The 14940-nt window shown below is 44.2% G+C and overlaps 1 protein-coding gene across 1 annotated transcript in view; it reads right to left on the bottom strand.

Annotated features, from left to right (window-relative positions):
* The window catches only part of fat4 (FAT atypical cadherin 4), a 114093-nt gene that overhangs the window by 25656 nt on the left and 73497 nt on the right, over positions 1-14940 (bottom strand). Inside the window, exon 7 of the mRNA XM_061079828.1 lies at positions 1032-1212. Within this exon, the coding sequence (XP_060935811.1) occupies positions 1032-1212 (181 nt within the window). The remainder of the gene's footprint in view (positions 1-1031; positions 1213-14940) is intronic.

Below are 14940 nucleotides of genomic sequence, written 5' to 3'. Positions count from 1 at the left end.
ATTTGTTGTGTGTCACCACATCTCAACTCTCTAATTAAAGCATTAAAAAGGCCTCTGCACAAGAAAGTGTATGTTTATAAAAAACCCACAAAACTGGGTCAAAAGAGAAATACAATAAACAAATCGTTTCTTTTATGAGGATCAAATGGTTTTTAAAACAGACAAACATTTAGTTTTTCCATTAGTCCTCAGAAGAAGGAAAGATGTTCAAGCTGCAGCAAATTTCACACACTCATAGATATGAGTTCTCTCAAGTTCTCTCAAGTTTTTCATCGAGATCCATGAATTTCTGATGGTGAAGATATAAAATCTAGAAATAAGTACATAAAGCATTAAGTACTCAAAAGGCTCTTCTGGCATGAATGAGTGTTATAATATGGGAAATATATTTAAGTTTGTAATTACAGACGTCAGTATTTATGATTGAAAATCAACAATTACTATATATTATATCACCTCAATATTAACAGCTATGTACCACTTCAGATTGTCCAAAACATGTCCTTGTTCTTTCATTCTCATATTCATACAAACGACATTGGTCTTCAAATATATAACAGGCTATCTACATTTATTTTTAAAATACAATATTATAAAGTTAGAGGGGAAAGCAGCATTGAAGTCAAAAAACGTCTCATTATGTCAAAATTTAATAGATTCTTTCTTGGCTCTTTCTGCTTCCTTCCACCAAGTTTCAAGATAATCAGTCGACAAACATTTAGATTTTCTATTAGTCCTCAGAAGAAGGAAAGATGTTCCTATTACATTCAAATCAAGCTGCAGCAAAATTCACAAACTGATAGATTTCACTTCTCTCAAGTTTTCTCAAGTTTTTCTCGAGTTTTCATTGAGCTCCATGAACTTTCTGATGGTGAAGATGTCAAAAAACGACTCCTTCTCACTATGTCAAAATGCAATAGATTCTTTCTTGGCTCATTCTGCTTCCTTCCACCAAGTTTCAAGATAGTCTGTCAAGAAGTTTTTCTGTGAGATGAACAGCAATGAAACCTTTTGTTAATACTCATCTTTACCTTATGACTCCGTTGACGCCCACGTCTGCGTCCGAGCTGTTGACCAGCAGCACGTCCGTCCCCGTGGGAGCGTCCTCCGTGATGGTGGTGTGGAACGCCGAGGAGGTGAAGACCGGGACGTTGTCGTTCACGTCGTCCACCAGAACCGTCACCGTGCCCGTTCCGCTCAGAGGAGGAGAACCTGAGGATGGAGAGAGGGCGGAAAAGAGAATTAACCACCAGTGACAACCGCAGTTTACTTTTCCCTTCAGCGAGTTCAGCAGGACACTTTCTTTCCGTGCACGAGACAGAGCTGAAGGTGGAGGCGGGTGGAGGAGACCCAGGAACACGTGAGCAGCTTCGAGACACTCATTGCACATGACCTGTCAGTTGCACCAGTGTAACAGGCCGTAGTATACCCCCAGACCGGACTATACCCGGGGTTAAAGGGGCCTAGGCTTGATTATACCCCGGGTGTATTATGGCCTAGGCCAATTCATACCCCTCAGACCAGATTCTACCCCCATGATATCAGTAGTGTTGAATGATAGACACAAGAATTACTTAATTTTTCAACATTTTATGTGGGGTTCAGCTTTGTCAGGTAAATTAAAGGAGAAAGTTTACTGACTTAAATCTTTAAACTCTAAAACATAGACTTTTATTACTATAACAACATCAAAACATCCACAAAGATCAAACCACTTCTAATTAGTGTTACACATTCAAATAAAAGCACATACCCAAAACCTAAGGCAATTGTAACATGATATAATAAAAGTCATAACGTCCTTAAACTTCAACTTCTAAGACCAACAAGTCCTCGCTACAATATAAATGTTCAGAGTTAAACACTGATAACAACATCAAAATGACCAATGCTTGTTTTCAAGATAAAGTGCATGTTATCCCCCGGGGTGAATACTCTGGCCCGGGCCAAAGTATACCCGGGATTAAGTTGGGCGGGGGTTCATTTGTCCTGCTACACCGGGATCCAAACTGAACCAGTTCCCGTTCCTGCCTGAGGTTCACTCACAACGCTCCGGCTGCATTCAACTCCAGCAAATATCTCTTGCCACCGGTTTGGGTTTCCATCAACACGCATTAGTGCAGAACACTTCAAAAGGGCTCAATGTCTCTGAAACCAAATCTTCCAGGCGTCCTTCCTGGGGTCTCGGACGCACGTAGATCTAATCTCCGCGGAGAGGCATCTATTTTAAGGTGCACGTCACAGAGTGTCTGTGGAATCCGAGCGAGCAGAGGTTCTATTTTCTATTTTCAGCAAAAATATCTAAGCGTTTTTTTTACTTCTCCCGGCGCGGTGACGAAACAGGGCTCGCTAAGGCCCTGGGGGGGGGGGGGGGGGGAATTTAAATCAATAGCAGATGAAAACATGCCGCAATGCAGAAAAACCCTGAGGAGAAAAAAAAGGGAATTCAGACATCTGCCTTCCTCACGCTGCCCTTTGTGATACTTCCCTAAATGGCAGAGTTAACGGCCTGATCTTCATTCCAAACAGAAAGTTCAGCTCGGTTTCTGTAAATCACAAGATGGGATGCAGGGACGTGTTTAGGGGGTTCGGAGCTCCGGTGGAGAAACGCTGAGATCTGCAGGCTGCACAAAACTCATTCTCCAACCTCTTCACTACAACCAGTGTGAACGCGTCAGCTACAATTCACCAAAACAAAACAAAAAACATGCACGATCCCAGAGCTCGTGCCGCCTCGGCCTGTGTGCTCAGCTGCAGAAAACATCAGATGCTTGAACTCGCGTACCATCGGGGGGGGCCTGGATTAATAAAAGATAATAAGAAACATTTGGACGACGGCCAAGGCCCAGAAAACTCTCTCCTAATGCAGAAAATCTGAATTTAAAGAATCCGGGAAACCAGGGTGGAGGCTCAGAAAGGAAAAGCTCCGGTGACACCTCGGGTTCCGCGGCTCGGCCGGCGAGGATTATCATCGACACGTGTGAGAATCACAGCAATAAGCTCATCATCACACTTTCGTGCCAATGATTCACATTTGAAAGTCATATGAATTATCGTTCCTGCAGTCGTCTCCCGAGGTGATACGCGAGTAGAGCTGATAAAATCATTCCCTCTCCAACGTGATTGTATTTCACCACGAGGTGAGAAAAGGATCAGGAGCAGAGGAAACTGTCGGAGGCTGGAGATCAGGAGCGTCACGACCAGGTCGGAGAAGAGGAGGAGGATTATTTTATACAATTACATTCTGTGATCGGCTATTGTTAATAATTCATCATTAACCAATCATTTTAGAGTTTTGGTTGAAAACTAAAACCTCTAAATGTGTGTGTATGATGAGTCTGGGATGGTGACGGACAGATCTTTACTAAAAACTTTAAAAGATGAATTTACTTTGAAAGTTATTGTATAGTTACTTTTACTGAAACCACAAGTTCTTTATCGATATTTTGTTTTGAGGATTACTTTCTTACTTCAAGCCCATATTTGTCTCATAATGTGAAATATTGCTGTAATAGCTGAACTTTAAAAAGTCTAAAATAAGCAGAAGTTGAATTTAAACCAGGAAAAAAACAAGATTCTGAATCTGACATGCAGACTGTAGATAATATGGACGACGTGACGACTCCCAAAAGTGAAACCAAAACATCTCTGTGGCTTGTTGGTATCTCAGGAGCGTCACAAAATAATCCTCCTCGTCGGAGAAGACGAGGAGGATTATTTTATGTCTAAAGCAGCCACAATTACATTCTGTGATCATCTATCGGTAATAATTTAAGAGTTTTGGTTGAAAACTATTACCTCTAAATGTGTGTGTATGATGAGTCTGGGATGGTGAAAGATTTTTACTAAAAACTTTAAAAGAGGTCATGTGATATCAGGAGGTAAAGCAGAATGTCCACTATCCAGAAGATCATTGATTCAAATACTTTGAAACTTATTGTATAGTAACTTTTACTGAAATGACAGGAACTTTATTGATATTTTGTTTTGAGGATTACTTACTTCAAGACCATATTTTTCTGATAATATGAAATATTGTTGTAATAGCTGAACTTTAAAAAGTCTAAAATAAGCAGAAGTTGAATTTAAACCTGGAAAAATCCTGTGTCAGAGTAAAAAAAACAAGAATATGAATCTGATATGCAGACTGTAGATAATATGGACGACTTGACGACTTCCAAAAGTGAAGCCAAAGCATCGGTGGCTTGTTGGTATCTCATCGGCACAAGATGGCAACGTACAAATATGTTTGGTGTCTTTTCTGGACAGTGTGAAGAAGAGGAGACGTGTCCATCTTCATAGACAGTCTATGATCTGAGCAGGTTTCATAAGGAACTATAGAGTTCTAGTTTCGTACAGTATATGCCCTTAAGAAACAATGAATTCCCACCGAGCTCTGTAGCTGCTGCTGACGCTAAACTGTGACGTCCCTCGAGAGGCCGAGAGGAGAAAGAGACGTTTTCTAAATGTTCAGATCTTCTTCTTCTCATGAGGGCAGAGGCAGAATGAGATTTGAGCTTTGAGTTTACTGCGACATCGCCTCACTGCCCTCGGCTCCGTGATACTAAACAGACGTCCGACCTTAAGCTCGTCGTTTCACTCCAGGTTTTCCTGGTCAGAACAGAAGTGGCTAATGTGCACGTCGGGGATAAACACAGCTGAATTCCAGAAGCTGAATAAATGATATAAACTGAGGTAACCATAAACAAATTTTCATCCCCGAAGAGAAACCAGACGACGCCGATCTTCAGTGACTCATTTACCAAAGTGAGTCATGTCCTCTGCAGCCGCGGCCGACTCTTTAAGGATCCTGAGTTTATAACTTAATACAGGAACTGTTGCATTTAGAGCCGAGTGTGTATTTCCACCCGGATAAATATTTATGCATAAGAAGAAAAACTGCTTATGAAAGAACATAGAAACAAAATGATTGAGACGTCCGAGCGCAGGTCTGGTGTCAAATGCAAAGAATTAACTGCGGGAGTAACACAAGACACGCAGAACACACAAACTGTGGTGTGTAGCTCAGCATCCAGTCCCTGCTCCATCATGGGGGGGGGGGGAGTTGTGTAACCAAAGGCACCACAACATGTGGATCAGATCCCAAACCAGCACAGTCAGCAGGATTCCTCCTAATCAACATCATACTTGATTGTGGTTTTCTAATCCTGCCACACGCGAGCTCGCCGTGTCACAAGTTCAGGAGGATGGCATCGACCTGAGTCATCATTCGGAAGGGGGAGGGGGGTGGTTGTCATGGCAACAGATTAGGGGGGGAAGCTGATCCTGTTTAATTGAGCAGCGACCCGAGTCAGCAAGGTGTCCACCACGCTTCCTGCTAACCTGCGGCGGCTGCTGCTCCTGTTGTTTTACCGCGACTCGTCTGAGACCTGTTGATCAAAGATGTTCTGTTCTGTTCTGGAGCTGCTCGGCCGATAAGTGGCTCTGGAGCTCGGGAGCTAAGTGGCTTTGTCTGCAGACGCCATCGCATGTCACTGAACTCAGATCACCTCCTGCTGCAGCGCGAGCTCGGCCGCTGCACGAGCATTGTTTCCACAGGGAGGAGAGGAAGCAGGCCGAGCTGCCTGGCTAGACCCGTGTGTGTGTGTGTGTGTCTGTGTCTGTGTGCGTGTGTGTGTGTGTGTGTGTCTGTGTGTGTGAGTGGAGCACACCGCCCTCCTTCCAGGCGTTTCACTTTTGGACAGGACGTGATGTCACAACCTGTTTACAGCCTCGGGGAGGAGAACCACCACCAGCCTCCTCCTCCTCCTGCTGCCACCATTTGTGCGACCTTTGACCTGCAATGCCTCTGTCACCAAACGCATCACACAGGACGCCGTGGCCCCGGGTTAATCCCTAGTAAGCACCAGGCAAACTTAACCCCCCCCACCCCGCCCCACCCCTTCCTTTGTGACCGTGCTTAAAATACTCCGGACCCCTGGATGCCTCCGTCTGAACCGGTGCTCACCTCACCACCGTCGGCTTAAATCTGAGCATTCTTCTCGGTGTATCACGTCTCCCAGCGCCATGCGCCCGTGTGCCGGCCTCTGGGGGTCCCCCGATATCACATAACCCCTGGCAGCTGTTCCCCCCCCCCTTAAAAAACCCTGCTGTGAGACGTGTAAATAGTTCAGATCGATCTTGTTACAACGCGTGGGCCGACAGACTCGGTCGTTACGGAACCTGAGATCCTGGCAGGTATGCAAATGTATGTAAATGACAGTTGTTTTGAATAGCTCCGGTCTGGGTGAGACATTCTTTAGATGGTTCTGTGGCGGCTGCTAAATAAGCGAGTCAACAGCACGTCGTCGGTTTCCGAATCTTGAATAACTCCTGAATAGGGTTGCAAAATTCCGGGAATATTCAAAGTTGGAAACTTTCAGTGGGAATTAACGGGAATTAACGGGAATATACCGGAATTAACAAGGAATATACGGGAATTAACGGGAATAAACTGGAAATATTGTGGGTAATTTATACTAACTGTATTTACCTTATCCCGTATATGTCATATACAGACATAAATATAAACATTTTGTTTTGTCATAGGCTGATTTGAGCCCTGAGGAAACTTTGGGCACTTGACTATATGCTTCTGCATCGTTGTGTCATTCTTAACATAGGTCTTTGCACAGTATTTGCAAATGTACACAGCCTTTCCTTCTACATTGGATGGGGTGAAATGTCTCCACACATGAGAGAGTGCACGTGGCATTGTTCTGTAGAATAAGATGAGAAAAAAGTTTGTAAAAAAACACTAATGCAATGCCAGAGATATAAATAGTTAGCCAAACAATTGGAATCGTCTGTACTCATATTTTACAATTGATGGATAAATGAATGGAAATAGGCTAGATGAACAGATGAACAATCCTCAATCAGCATGCTAATATATTTTCCCCAGTAATATCATGGAAACTCACCTGACTAGTCCTGCACACTACAGCAGAAAGTTTCCGGAAATTTACCGGAAACTTTCCGCCCCTTTGCAACCCTACTCCTGAATACCGAACCTGTAATCGTAAGAGAAACTATCCCGGCTCAACTTTTCATGCACAAAATAACCTCCATCTCCTCCTCGTCTTTTAGATTTTTTGTTTTTTTATAGGGAGGGGTGACTCACGGGAGAGGAATGCTCTCCCATGAGTGTTGAGAAACGCCATCATCATCATCATCATCTCCTCCAAACAGACTTCGCTGGAATCTGGCAAAGCCGAGGGAAGAGTGTCAGGGTCAATGATTTAGACGACTGCAGCCGAGGCGGGTGTCACACATCGTGCGCTGCGGCTGAGGCCGGGGGTGGAGAGAGAAAGAGGGGGGGGGGGGGTTGCCTAAATCTGGAAGCGCACAATCTGGCACGCCGCGACACGACACATGACATCATCCTGCCATGGAAAGAGAGCTGGTGGAAATTTTTTTGCTGCAGGAAGTCAGCTGCCTACCGACGGCTGCCATGCACCGCGGTTAGAGAGAGATTCTTTCCAGTCCCCAGACGCTTTATTCTTTCTCTTTCTGGCCTAGATGAGTAGAAATTCAAAAATTTTAACGAGCCTGCAAGTTGTTTTCTTCATCTAGAATCCAGAGACATTTCATGGCACGGCCCCTCAAGTCTCAACGGGACACAAACAAACGTGAAAATGAGATAATATAAGAAGAGGTCACTGCTTGTGTGTGTTCCCCAGAAAAGAAATCAGACCCTGAGATGTTTGCATTCCTATAAGCGTTCTGCCTAAAGACCTATAACTGGTGGATCAGTCCTCGGCCAAAGCTGATAAGGCAATCAAGGCACTACCTCACCTCTGTCTGAAGTTTGTGCCACAAGCGTAATCTCATTCCAGGGGGTTAATCTCAGGTCAGTGAGGAAAGCAAAGCAAGGGATGACCTGACACTTACATTACAGCCTCACGCCAAGACAACACGATTCTTCAAAACTCAAAATAGAAGTTACACCGGCTAGAAATGAAAAGTCCTGGAAGCAAATACCACTCATTGCTTATGGTTTTTATACATATGTGTGTGTAACTGTACACAGGGAAATGGGGATTCGGTCCAGAAACGCACGCTCCCTCAATTAGTAAAGAAAATAGTGAACCTTCTGGTCCCATGTTTCCATGAGGTGGTTTTACCCCCAGAGAGCTCTGACGTGATATGGTTACCATAAAAGAATAAGTCCCAGCTAAATCCCGGCGATAACCCTGTCTGCTTTCTCCGTGGGAAGACATCAGACCGATGGTATTCAGATATCTGCTTTTATCCTGAGAGGAGCCATCACCCTGCGGGATGAAGACGCTGGCGTCAGCTCACCTCACGAGGATTCCTCCCTTCTTTAATTGAATCTAGAACCACCATCACCGTTTAATTAAACACATTCCCCATCAGATCTGAGCATGACCGAGTCGGTGCGGAGACAACAGAGACACAGCCCCGGTGGATACTTCCCCATAATCCCACAGAACTTAAAGTGGTTGTTAAAGCGAGGGTGGGATTGACATTCTATTCTTCCTGCTCTAATGTTTCACGGCTGCTTCTGCGCTCGCATCCTGAGCCGCTTGGATCTCGTCTCGAGGAAAAAAAACGGAGAACCCAGGATAACCCCACAGACCCGGCGTCGGGAAAATAACAAGCTCTCAGGACCCGGAGACTAAACTGGACCATCTGCTCATCCTGAGGATCCACAGACGGTTTCCCCCTGTAAGCCTCTCAACCCAGAAAGCATTGTCTAGCACAGACATATGGCCGGGTCTAAGCACCTTATTAGTGTCCATTACCGCCGGACAAATCACGTTAACCTCCAGGAAGGTGCGGTGGCCATACCTTCTGAGCCGGAGGGGGTACAGATACACGTGTTAATGACCAATAAGCCGCGTGTTTTCTGACCGCTGCAGCTGCCGTGGGGGGTGCACGCCGCTGTGAGCGCCCGGCGGGGGGGGTGATTTGAAGGGAAACAGCAGCACCCACCTCCTGGGAAAAAAGCTGCGAGTTGCCCCGAGTTGCCGGGTCTAAGCCGGCGCTAAGAAGCAGGTTTGAGTGTCTCTGCTGGCACAAGAGATAATCTCCTCCTTCAATAATGTTTATGATTGACTCGTGTTTCCTCCCGAAGAACAGAAAAAACAGAACTGAGCCGAGGGAATAAAAAGGACAAAGCTTCGGTGTCCAAACAACTGGGCTCATTAAAGCGGGAAGTGGAGGACAGGTTGACTCAGGGAAGACGGATGAATGTGTAAATTTATGAGACAGCCCATCTGTAGCCTGAAGCTTAGGGCTAAACGCTTAATGACGGTTTATGGACTCCAGCTAGATTGTGCTCTTAAGAGACAGCGTAAATAAAACATCATTACTTCGGGGGGGCAGGGAGACGGAGGGGGTGGGGGGGTGGTTGGTAGAGAACTGGCTGCGATTGAAAATTGACATTTTTGTGCCTCTGAGAACCTGTTGCTTTGCGACAAAGCTTCTTTTAATGCAGCGCCCGTGAATGGCCTGGGGGGGGCCGAGGGTCCGAGCCGGCCCCCCCGAGGCCGTTTGCCAAATACACCAAAGCAAACAGAGGGTTTCTCACAGTAAACAGGCAGCGCGGTGAAAAGGGATGTTTCAGCTGAAGTCTCCGAGGAAAGAGGGGCGAAGAATATTTCTAACGATACCGAACTCTCAAGAGGAAATCGTCAAATTAAACCTAAAAGTTTCACAGCTTACAATTACATTCTGTGATCGGCTATCGTTAATAATTTGAGAGTTTTGGTTGAAAAGTAAACGTCTAAACGTGTGTGTATGATGAGTCATGTTTAAAAGAGGTCATGTGATATCAGGAAGTAGAGCAGAACGACGAGTCATTTACTTTGAAGCTTATTGAATAGTTACTTTTCCTGAAATGACAGGAACTTTATTGATATTTTGTTTTGAGTAGGGATGGGCATAATTAATCGACGATCGATTAATTGATCAATTGATAAAGAATTTCGTCGAGGACATTATTTTGTCACGCTGTGTTTTTTCTATTTTCACTGCATTTTAACAGCCCATAAATAGTGAATTTTAATATAAAAATATTAATGATTAATCGAAAATTCGTCATTAACTCTCCCGACGATCGACGAAGACAATTTAATCGAATGCCCATCCCTAGTTTTGAGGATTACTTACTTCAAGACCATATTTTTCTTATAATATGAAATATCGTTGTAATAGCTGTACTTTAAAAAGTCTAAAATAAGCAGAAGTTGAATTTAAACCTGGACAAATCCTGTGTCAGAGTAAAAAGAACAAGATTCTGAATCTGATATGAAGACTGTGGATGAAGATGGACGACGTGACGACTCCCAAAAGTGAAGCCAAAACATCTCCATGGCAACGTACAAATATGTTTGGTGTCTTTTCTGGACAGTGTGAAGAAGAGGAGACGTGTCGTCCATCTTCATAGACACTCTATGATCTGAGCAGGTTTTATAAGGAACTATAGAGTTGTAGTTTCATACCGTATATGCCAGAATAGTAGGGAACTGAATTCCCCTAAACGTTACACAGCTTGCAGGTTATTTATGGAGACCTATATATGAATATTTTTGCATAATATCTTCCACATATGTTCTGCATAGGGCTCAGACATGTACACGCACACTAACACACGAGCAGTGCATCTCTTTGTCTTGCACTTCTGAGCCCGAGCTGAGATTCAATGAAGCAATTTTTGCTTTTCGGAGATTCAGTGACAATAGAGTTTGTTTATTTCCCGCATTGTTGAATAGTTGAGAATCCTCATTTAGCATCTGTCAACGCTTCAGCGACTGTTTTTTTTCTATTTAAGGGGTGACAAGAGAAATACCAATCATAACACGGCGTTGTAATGTTCATACTCGGCTCGTATAAACCTGAGATACGACCGAGGAAAAGTGTTTAGGAGTTAAGAGAAAGCTCCGTCTCGTTATGATGGATTTTGCGTTGTGAGGGCGCGATGTGCAAACCGGGTCCTGAGAGGAACACAGCGAATAAACATCATTAAAAAGTGGATCCTGCCAAAGCTGAGGCACTAATCACCCACCTTTTCTAAACCCCCCCCAACTACCACCGCTATTACTCACCAGAGCTGTTTACGCAAACATCCAGATCCAGCAATTGTTCGAGGGTTTTTTACCAGCGAATGGAAAAGAGAAAACAGGCGATAGGGAAAAAAGTAGTTTTTTTAAGAGCTGATCCAGAATGTTACTGCTCTGTTAAAGCTCATTTGAGGGAACCTGATATTTGTTTTGGCCGAGTCCTGTGTTGCCACTAGAAACAAACTCGAGTCCCGTAAAGTGTTTACCGACCAAGGAGCCGTCCACAGAGAGAGAGGAACTCTGCAGAGACGCTGCAGGGATGTGAGAGACCTGGGATCTCTGCACGGCCGTGTCCATTCTACCAGAGATGGGCCGGGGGGATTTACTGTCCTCCTGCATTTAATGAATGTGACCGACCGCCGTGCACGTCACTGCACCCCCGAGGACGCTCTCAGCACCACACGCAGACTCACACAAACTCCGAGGGAACACCACGGAGAACACAAGAGAAGAAATGTTGACACAACCTGATATGCAGTGTGTTAACTTTCATTAATTTAATCAGCTTTTCCATCAGTTTGGGCCAATTCAACTTTACCATCACCCCCCCTGTCTTCTCAAACTGAGCCAAACTACTTTAATTACACTCTAATTTGTTTTATTAAATAGTTTATGTAACCACGGGAAATTAAACGTGATCCAGGGAGTATAAAAAACAGACATGAAATTAGGGGATAAGATTCTTAAAACCCAATTGTCATATATAAAAACACATTATATCCATTTACATCCATATCAAAACAAAAATATAACAAATTTAAATCAACACAACAAATTTTAATCCAACAAACATCCAACTGATCCATTTGTTGACTTTCTTATCGACAGAGTTTTGACCCGAATCGACTTCTACACTCAAGGAAACCAGAATGAAGAAAATAGCTTCTGGCCTTTTCCTCCTTCAGAAAACAGTTTAATCAGATAAAGATGAACTCAGTCTCTTTCCTGTGATGCAAAGTTTGTTAAGACTGAAGAGACGAGACGTGTGTAGATAACGGAAATGATGCTCACAAACATCGGTAATGCTTTTTTAAAAAGATTGATCAGCTGCAAAACACTCCACAGCTGAGCAGCTGCAACGTGTCTAACATCATGTTTGTCTGCTGAGAGTCGGTCCAGCAGCGAGTCCTGGCAGAAGCATTTTATTGTGCGACTCTGTTGGAGATCTCATTGTTTTACATTCTTCCGAGCAGGAATAACTTGGATGTTGCTGAGCAGTGGCTTAAAAAATCTGATTTGCCCGAAGCTGATCCAGATGTTTGGCCGAACAGAGAGATCAGCCCGGGACCCTGCAGACCCCCAGATACCCTCCTCTATAGACAGACCCCCAGATACTCTCCTCTATAGACAGACCCCCAGATACTCTCCTCTATAGACAGACCCCCAGATACCCTCCTCTATAGACAGACCCCCAGATACCCTCCTCTATAGACAGACCCCCAGATACTCTCCTCTATCTGCAGACCCCCAGATACTCTCCTCTATAGACAGACCCCCAGATACCCTCCTCTATAGACAGACCCCCAGATACCCTCCTCTATAGACAGACCCCCAGATACTCTCCTCTATAGACAGACCCCCAGATACTCTCCTCTATAGACAGACCCCCAGATACCCTCCTCTGTAGACAGACCCCCAGATACTCTCCTCTATAGACAGACCCCCAGATACCCTCCTCTATAGACAGACCCCCAGATACTCTCCTCTATAGACAGACCCCCGGTTACCCTCCTCTATAGACAGACCCCCAGATACTCTCCTCTATAGACAGACCCCCGGTTACCCTCCTCTATAGACAGACCCCCAGATACCCTCCTCTATAGACAGACCCCCAAGATACTCTCCTCTATAGACAGACCCCCGGTTACCCTCCTCTATCTGCAGACCCCGAGGTACCCTCCTCTATCTGCACAGCCAAAGTCAAGACGAGATGCAAATAACTTTCCATAAACAGGAAAGAGAAAAACCTAAGATAAAAACTACAGAAGCTAAAACGTTGAGTGGAGAAAGTCAAGGCCTCCGTCTTCCACCTCATCATGTGGTCGGCTCATTATGACATCATATCATTATATAACGAATGTGGTGTTTGCGTGATCGTGCTCAATTTGAACTTAACAAAAAACAATAATAATAACATCATATGTTCTTTCGCAGGAGAAGGTCAAGACATCAGTGTTTTACTTCATCACATTGTTTGTGAAGACATGTTTACGTTTTGTCACGTTAGGTTAAAAACATGTTGATAACATCTGTTGGCATCAGGCGGAAAAGAAGTTAAAATTGTTCAAATAACTTCTGGATAGTTTTGTTCATGTTTCTCTATATTAAGACATTATTATTTAAACTTTTTTTTATCCATTATTATGGTTTAATGACTATCACAGGCTCAGAAACAAAGGCTCCATCAGGTGGATCCTTCTCTGACCAACCTGAACAAGAAATACGATGCTTGAGTGTCACACTTCTTCTCAACCTCTGAACTGGGAGACAGCTTCAGCCTCACAACTCCCCCCCCCACACACACACACACAGACACACACACACAATGTGGGAGTCGGGCTGTGATTCATTCATGTAAACATTACAAAAACTAGGGTTAAAACACATTTATTTGTCTCTTTTGGCTGCGATTTAGTGTTTGACAGCTGCACTGATAATTTAAATCCTTGGCTGGCAGAATAACACTTCTACAGATTAAACTCTCTGGATGATAAATCGTCTTTTATTCTCTTGTGGTGTTTCACGTGTGTGTTTTGAGGAATAGAAGCAGTGCAGGGAGGATAAAGGCTGAAAGTTAACATGTAGGGATGAATGTCTGTGGTTGAGAAACGGGTCATGGTCGACAGCAGAGTCGGAGACAAGTCTACACCATCCACCTTCAGCAGCTCCTGCCAGATTGGGCCTGGGAGAATCATTCCCCCCCCATCGTCCCGGCCAAGGCCTCAAAAATGTGAGAAAATGCTGCCGGGTAATTTGGCTCGTACGATGATTATGGGGTTTTCGATATTTTGATATTCGACCCCAAGTCCCTCTCTCTGCCTCTTCCCAACATTGTACTGAAATGTCCTGTCAAAATATTTTGGAATTGTTGTCAGAGATCTAAATATGGAAGCACAAAAAACGGGATCAAATCCTAATTAGTATGTTGGGTAACTTTGTCCATGTGGCACCGACCTCTAAACAGCAGATGAGGCAAGAAAACCTTAAACAAAATTTCCTGGAAAAATATACAACATTTTTTTTCGTGACTTTTATCATCTGTTGCTCAGTTGTTGTTTTTTGTGATTTTTCATCACTGAAAATACATCTCTCCCACAAAAATGAAAATTATTCAAACATAGCTCGGACACGCCCAGAAGAGGAAAAGGAAACATTTTTCAAAAACAAGACGCGACACGCAACTTCATCCCGACTCGCACCAAAGCTCGTCCACGGGTCAGAAATACCCGTCGTTAGGAACGGTCACATGTCCCTCAACCCTCAGACCGTGACGGCCGTGCCAGAGCAGCTCGGGGGGGAAACGTATACTTAACTGGCGCACCATGTGATTTGGCTGCGACGTGGGATACGCATGTACTCCTTTAACTGCACATTAACCGGCCTCTATGCAATAACAAGTTAACCTTTTATCTGGCTATAACAAGCTCTACCGCCGTATCCAAATAAACAGAGGATGCTATTCAATCGAACCCGCTGAAAAGGACTTCTGGGGAATAAGTTGAAAAACACACCCACTATTTTGCAAGCTAAAAACTCCTGAATGTTTGTGTTACCGTGCCACACAAAAAGAGAGCGCGGAGCTGCAGTATGAAATCAAAATGCTGTTTGTTTGCTTTCTGCAGCTTGGTTTTTC

This window comes from Limanda limanda, chromosome 10, assembly GCF_963576545.1.
Source record: "Limanda limanda chromosome 10, fLimLim1.1, whole genome shotgun sequence".
NCBI lineage: Eukaryota > Metazoa > Chordata > Actinopteri > Pleuronectiformes > Pleuronectidae > Limanda > Limanda limanda.
The sequence above is the reverse complement of the archived record's forward strand: the minus strand, read 5'-3'. Positions and strand labels throughout refer to the sequence as shown.